At 30.5% G+C, this 7,807-nt stretch overlaps 1 protein-coding gene across 1 annotated transcript; it reads left to right on the top strand.

Annotated features, from left to right (window-relative positions):
* The first annotated feature begins 3,288 nt into the window (after positions 1–3,288).
* On the top strand, positions 3,289–6,723 carry LOC131596075 (probable glycosyltransferase At5g03795). Its single transcript, XM_058868635.1, has 5 exons — positions 3,289–3,604; positions 3,825–4,530; positions 4,614–4,744; positions 5,037–5,385; positions 5,875–6,723. The coding sequence occupies exons 2-5, from the start codon at positions 3,883–3,885 to the stop codon at positions 6,535–6,537; spliced, it is 1,791 nt and encodes a 596-aa protein (XP_058724618.1). The 5' UTR covers positions 3,289–3,604; positions 3,825–3,882; the 3' UTR covers positions 6,538–6,723.
* The last annotated feature ends 1,084 nt before the right edge of the window (positions 6,724–7,807 follow it).

The raw sequence follows: 7,807 nt of genomic DNA, 5'->3' as shown, positions 1-7,807 counted from the left end.
ACCATATATATTTTTTCACTTCCAGATTTTCTTCTCACAATAAAGTTTAATACTTTCTCAAGATATACTTTGCTTCCTTTTCAGATTTTATGCTTCCTTCTTTTGTTGTGTTTCAAGCAGAAAAAGAAGTTTTGCTGGTGAGGTATATGCTAAATAGAAAGATACTCTATAAATATACTCCAGTGAGGAGGATATTTCTCAGAATTTTGTACCAATGTTGTAACTCTATCCACTGTTTTTCAGTGTATACTATGAGTAAACTAAATAGATAATTACTTCACATGTGTATATCCATAATAGCATCTTTGCTTCTTTGTTAATCACATGCTTTTTTAGTTTTTGTTTGTAGTTTTTTGTTTAGCCTTGCTGGTTTGTTATGTCCTCTGGTTTTTTGTATATTTGCTTTCTACAGAAGTAAAATTTTGCTCTATTTTTTATTTTAATACGTAGCTTACAAAGGTATTTTATTTTATATTGTTTCTATTCCAGCATAGCTTTTGCGTGGAGAAAAATATTTAATTCATTGTTGCAAAATTCAATATATTGTATTATTATCTCAACTTTTACTCAATATATTAGTACTATTACCTACAAGACTATAATCTAGATGGCAGGAAGAAATGAGTGCAGAAAATTTTAATAAACTACTATAGTACATGTACTATTAATTCTAATTCTATTTTTTATATACAAAGTATAATATTGGTTGTACTATTACTTATATGCAAAGCAAAAGTCCAATCAATTAATCAAATGGAAGTACCAATGTGCAGAAAATAGACTAAGACAAGTGAGCAACACTAAAATCAAATCATAGTTGTTTTGAATTGCATCTTCATTAATTACAAATTGGTTTTTCCAAATAATTTATGAAAAAGTATAATAGAATTTATTGTAATATTTACGGGAGTTTAAAATTATTTTTAGTGATAGTTTATTATGTTTTTATCTAATAATCTTTTAAAACAATCAATAATTATGATACAATAGGTGTAATAAATTCTTATAATTTTTAATAACATACATATTAATTATAGAGATATTTATGAGAAATCAGAAAATGTTTTTAATTCAAATACAATAATATGAAGCAATTAATTTTTGTATTCATATATTTATCTAATAATCTTTAAAAACAATTAATAATTCTGATAAAATTAAGTGTTATGAACTCTTATCACTTTTATTAATATACATATTGATTATAATATATTTATTGAGAAATCAGGAAACATTTTTTATTCAAATATAATAATATTCATTTACATTTAAAAAATAATAATAAATTACTAAAAATATGAAAAACATGAGTAATATGAAGCAATTAATTTTCTATTTACGGGTTCCTATTTTTTTTCATAATTTTTTTATTCATATTTACAGATTTCTAATTAAATTCTAATTAAATGACACGGGACACAATAGTTAGATTCAGGTAAGAAAAAATGTACAAATATTACTCTCAATGATGAAAATTTAAAAATCTTGATTATTATTTATTCAATCTTTTCACGATTACATCATTGAAAAAGTTGTTCTTTGAAGTTTTTCTTTTAAAGCTTCGACATTATTATTTTGATTCTTTATATTGAAGCTTTTCCTTTGAAGCTTGAACATAGACAAATAAATATGAACACGTGTTTGATAAAATTCTGCTCTAGAATAAATGCTCGTGCATTTTTGAGTAATTAACATTAATAAAAAATATGTATTTTTTATTTAATTTTTATCAAATAATATAAATTCTATTGTTTAATATCACTAAAAACATGCTAATTACTATATTTTTTATTTTAATAAAATTAAAATTTTATTTTATTAAATTAAATAATACTTAATAGCCATGTAAACAATTAACCTTTTATTTTACAGGTCATTATCAACACAATACTTAATTTTCATACTACTAATATCTTATTAGTAAAACTTTTTTTAGATGGTTCATTTCCATTTTATATATACATTTTATATGGTCAAACTTCTTTACTTCACATTTTTCTATCGTTCAAAAAAAACTATACCACAAATAATGCACCCGGGCGACAGCACGGGTCTCTAGCTAGTTACATATGAAAATGAAAAGTGTTAGACTGATTTTTTTAATTACCATTTTGGTCAAATTATAGTGTAAATATTTTAGTGGAAAAGGGCAAATTTGGAAAAGTGGTCAATTGAATAGTATTTGATAGATAGTAGATAGTAGATAGATAGTAGATATCTATGTTACTGTTGTATGTACTGCATTATTATCTAATATCTACAATTTTTATAAAGCATGAGAGAGTGAATACTTATGAATGAGTAGTTGTACTTGCATAATAGTTGTGGCCACAGAAAAAGCAATAAATAAGAAAAATGATAAATTAAACATTATGTAAGAGAAAAGAGGAAAGACTATTACATATTGTGTAAAAAAATTGGTGCAAGACCAACTATTTCGGGGGTGTTCAAGATGTTAAAATTAGAGAAATTTAGTGCAAAATTTAAAAATTGAGGGGGTGCAGTTGCATTCCCTGAACACCATGTTGGTTCGCCCCTGAAGACATACACAACAAAACCTCATTTTACAAGTACGAACAAAGGTTTGTGAAAAATTATTTTAAGTCACACGTAGGATTCACAATAAAAAAAACATTAGCAAGCATCACACAGAATGACGCACATAACAAATGAGACCTCACCTAAATTGAGGGCATAGGATCTCAACACACCTCATACGGTTGGATCTCATCGAACTGCCACTCACACAAATTTGTGTGCTAAGTCGCACAAATAATTTTAATCACCCATGTCATACATAGATCAATCGGTCATATTTCAAATATCTAATTCATTTTGACTCAAAAATTATTTTTCATTCATTCAATAACTTTATAATCATAAATATACAAGTTGTTGAAGTATACAAGTCCATTCATTCTCCACTATTAGAGGTCCGACCCATCATATCAGAAATTTAATCCATCGCATATAAGGTCTATTTCATCTTTGTATCACCTATCTCTAGTTCTTTAGCCGACATGTTTGATTGGTATTCTCTCCACATGTCGTATTCAATAATTATGTAGTAGTATATTATAGACTTTTAAAAAAATAAAATTAATATTTTTGACTTCTTGTTGATTTTGGTGAGTTCAAAATATTTGTCAATTTGCAATAAACTCCTACTATACGTTTTCTTTTTTGAAGCAAAGTTAAATTTGCTGACGGTTCTCATGTTGCGGTGGCATTCATAAGCCTAATGTGTTATCATCATACCTGTCAGAACAATAAATCTCCCTCAACACCACTTTGATTGAAAAACACTATACAAATACAAAATAAATATTGTCACATAGTACCTCTTAATCCATGTTATCATCATGTTGAAAATTCTAAACACTAACACCGTTGAAGGAACTTCCAATTTCGGAGTTAGTACCAAATTTTACTAACGTTACACACTTAACTCCGTTTCTTATTTTCATTTTTCTTCAATATTAAATAATTCTACAAGCTACTCAAGTTTGTGTTTGGTTCTGAAACTCTGCATGCAAAAGAAAAAGAACAAATCTTGGAACCTCTTCTTCTTTGGAATCTTTTCTTCTTAGGTGCTTATTCTAAGGTGCTTCTATGTTCTTTTTTCTCTTTTCTACGTTTTTTTCTTATCCTTTTCTTGATTGTTTTATTTGGTTTTGCATGTAAATGGTTTATCATTAGAATTGAGCCTTTCATGTGGAATGTTACTTAGATGAAAATAGTTTATTGTTTGGTTTATTACAAGTCAAAATTCGGTGAATCTTTGTTGAATTTATGACTTTCTTTCATCTTCTTGTTTTTTTTAGATGTGCTACATGCTAATTCTTGTGATCAATTGATGATGGTTGAAGAATTTTAAGCAAAATGGGTGAAGATTTTGTGTCAATGTTTCACCTTGAAACAAAGAGACTGTTATGGCTTATTGGCATAACTTTTTCAGTGATCTTGGCTTTTCAGTATCTTGAGCTTCCATATGGCAATGTTTTCCTCTCTCTATTCTCTTCTGATAAATTACCAACATCAGAAAATGCAATATCTCAAACTACATATACCAATAAGACTATTGTGAACAATGTGACGATTTTCGACCAAGAAAATTCGACCGATGAAGTTGCCATTGAGAAAGGTAATGTAGCTAATGATACTGCTCCAAGTCCAATAACTGGTTTTGTTTTGGAACCAGAATGGCCACAAAACAAATCTCAAGGATTTCATGATTCTGCAACAAATGTGAGGCCAAATATAACAACTGCAGTGTTATCAAATGATGATAACATGTTACAGTCTCAGAAAGACAATGTAACTAATTCTATAAAGAAAGAGAGTTTTAGGCCATCACCACCAGAAGCAAAAGTTCTGGTGAGTCCAACTCCAAATATACAAAGCAAAAGTTCTTCTATCAGCAATGTGCCTAAGCAGAAACAAGAATTTCATACACCTATTTCAGAAGTCACAACAGTTTCTGAAATTAACAAGTTGTTGATTCAAAGCCACGCGTCGTATCGATCAATGGTATGTGACATATAGTTTGACAATTTGGTTTTGGCTTTCTAATGTTCAAATGTTCTAAGCTTATGTTTTTTTATGTATTTTAGAAGCCAAGGTGGTTTTCAAATGTTGATCAAGAGTTAGTGCAGGCAAGATCAGAGATTGAAAATGCACCAATTGTAAAGAATGATCCAGAACTTTATGGTCCAATTTATCATAATGTTTCCATGTTCAAGAGGTATTACTGTCTATTTTAGTTTTTTCCTTCAAAACAATGTCCATTACGATTTCGGGTTTAGAATTTAGGGTCCTAAGAGTTCACAAATATGAATATGTTATAACAATCTCAGTGATTGTTTTGAATGTTTTAAAAGTCGAACCAGACATCAAACCGGCGAAACCTCGGGATCATGGTTCAATCGCCTTAACAAAGAAATAAATTCGTAGTGATTACTTGAAGCATGATGCTTATTGATTATTCTGAATCAACATTTAAGCTTCAAATTTCTATGTGACTGTTAAATTTTCAGGAGCTATGAATTAATGGAAGAGAGACTCAAAGTGTATGTATACAGAGAAGGAGCTAGACCGATACTGCATTCACCATTTCTCACAGGAATCTATGCTTCTGAAGGATGGTTCATGAAGCTGATGGAAGCTAATAAAAGATTTGTAACAAAAAATTCAAAGAAAGCTCATCTGTTTTACTTACCTTTCAGTTCTAGGATGCTAGAGGAAACCTTATATGTAAAGGATTCACATAACCACAAGAATCTGATTCAATATCTACATGATTATGTTGACCTCATAGCGACGAGACATTCTTTCTGGAATAGAACTGGAGGCGCTGATCATTTTCTTGTTGGTTGCCATGATTGGGTAATGACTTCTTCTCTTTGTCAATTTGTTAGAAATCTAAGGTTTTAAATTGCGACCACGGTTGTAGACAGACCCGTCTTTGAGGGCGTGCAAGGCAGGCTCGCTACCGCACAGGGTCCAAAATTTTGTACGGATGAGCCGTTCATAGCTAAAAAAGGGCCTCATAAAATTTTTCACGAATAAACGGTAGAAAAATAGGCCCCCTATTTGTTATGCCACAGCTAAACCGTGATAAACCTACACACGGCCTCTGAAAACTAGACACGGCCCTGGATGCAGATACATTGCAATCCTTCATATTGTACAAAATTACGAACAAATGTGGATGAAATTGCGGCTATGATACAATTGCAGTTAAGGACGCGTCCGAAATTCTGCATCGTGGCCGCACTTGCAATTACTTTTGTGATATTGAGTTTGAAACAAAAACATTGGAATTTCGTATAGAATTATTTTATTTTCTGATACAAATTCCTCTATACTATGTAGGCCCCATCAGAAACAAAGCTGCGCTTGGCGACCTGCATAAGATCCCTCTGCAACGCCGATGTAAAAGAAGGATTTTTCTTCGGCAAAGACGCGTCTCTACCAGAAACATACGTCCGAAACGCTCAAAACCCAACGAGGGATCTCGGAGGCAACACATTTTCAAAGAAGACTACACTAGCCTTCTTCGCAGGGAGCATGCACGGTTACGTCAGGCCAATTCTGCTAAAGCACTGGGAAAACAAAGATCCAGACATGAAAATCTTCGGAAAGTTGCCAAAATCCAAAGGAAACAGCAACTACATCCACTACATGAAGAGTAGCAAGTACTGTATATGTGCAAGAGGGTATGAAGTGAATAGTCCAAGAGTCGTGGAAGCTATTTTCTACGAATGTGTTCCGGTTATCATATCGGATAACTTTGTGCCTCCGTTTTTTGAGGTTTTGAATTGGGAATCATTTAGTGTTGTGGTTTTGGAGAAGGATATTCCGAATTTGAAAAATATACTGGTCTCGATTCCGGAAAAGAGGTATCTTAGATTGCTCATGAGGGTGAAAAAGGTACAGAAGCATTTTCTCTGGCACAAGAATCCTGTCAAGTATGATATATTTCATATGATCCTTCATTCTATTTGGTACAATAGAGTCTTCTCTGCCATTAGCTAGATAGATAACTAGTTGGATAAATAAGGTAGGAGTTGGTTGGTTTTTTTTTGTTTTAAAATTATAGGTAAGGTCATTTGTTGTGTATATCTTTTGGAGTTTTGGTGTAAATAGAATTTCTCTATTGCCTTCCTTTGAATACTAGTAATGAAGTTGCATATTCAGAATCAGTTGCATATTCTTGGTTTACTTTTGCCTCTCAATTGGTTCATGACCATGTGATCATTAAATTTTAAATTAGATGCTAAAATAGTTGTGACAGTTTTCATTCCTTTAAAATATATTACACAAAATTTGGTGATATTAGTAATTATCATACTGTGAAGCTTACATCAATAACTAATTTTCAAATTTTAATAGAAATACCATTAAGAAAAGTGTAGTACACACATTCTTATTAATGAAAATGTTATAATTTTTCCCTTTAAGAAAAGTTTTTACTTTTAAAAATGAGACACAAAACCAAGCATAAGTTCATCTGATGACATAGTCATATAGAAGGATTATATTCATCTTTAATTCTTTTTCTGACAGTCTACTCTTAGAACCTTTTTCAACGAGAATCAAGTTTTTTAAGGTGAAGTTATTAAATTAATATTTTTTGTGAAATTATAATTTTGGCCAATCAAAAAACAGTGTTAACCTACTCAATCATTAATGCATGAAAACATGTTTAATTAAAATTTTAAAAAGATTTGTTCAAGAATTTAAGAACACAAAAATTATAAAATCATGATTTTTAACTGTTTCAAGCAAATGAATACACTATTAGTTTTTCATAAAATTGTATAACCAAGTTGGATTGAGCATGTTTGTGTTCAAGTTTCACGCCATTTTTTTACTTCAATTTGTCAAATTCACGTTTTTTTTCCGTAATTCTAAATACATATTTGAAATCCAGATGAAATTCTCTGTTAGATAAATTCAAAGAAAGAAAAATTGCACACCCTCATGTAACATTGGATCCGTCCTCGAATGACTTTTTTAAAGCTGTCATTTTTGCAACTTCACCGTAAAAACTCTTTCATTAAATACTAATTAAGAGACTCCAGCTAAACTTTTCTCTTAAATGATGACATCTGAATGAACATGACTCTCCAATCTTTATCTAGAAATTTTTCAAATGTGTTATCGTATATTTTAGTTGGAATATCTTCTATGGATTCAAGTAATTCCATGAATGCTTCTACGAATAGGATCTATAATTGAAATACTAGATGGATTATTTATACCATTATGACTTAGCTTTAGATGCTTATGTCCTTGCACTCAT

The sequence above is a fragment of the Vicia villosa genome, linkage group LG4 (genome assembly GCF_029867415.1).
Source record: "Vicia villosa cultivar HV-30 ecotype Madison, WI linkage group LG4, Vvil1.0, whole genome shotgun sequence".
NCBI classification, from domain to species: Eukaryota; Viridiplantae; Streptophyta; class Magnoliopsida; order Fabales; family Fabaceae; genus Vicia; species Vicia villosa.
This window is presented reverse-complemented; position numbering and strand designations above follow the sequence as displayed.

Bases quoted from the DNA above. Each gene is read 5' to 3' on its own strand.
- LOC131596075 (XM_058868635.1), top strand. From the start codon at position 3,883: ATGGGTGAAGATTTTGTGTCAATGTTTCACCTTGAAACAAAGAGACTG. The intron at 4,745-5,036 runs GTATTACTGTCT...TTAAATTTTCAG, and splicing joins AATGTTTCCATGTTCAAGAG to GAGCTATGAATTAATGGAAG. The intron at 5,386-5,874 runs GTAATGACTTCT...TATACTATGTAG, and splicing joins TTGTTGGTTGCCATGATTGG to GCCCCATCAGAAACAAAGCT.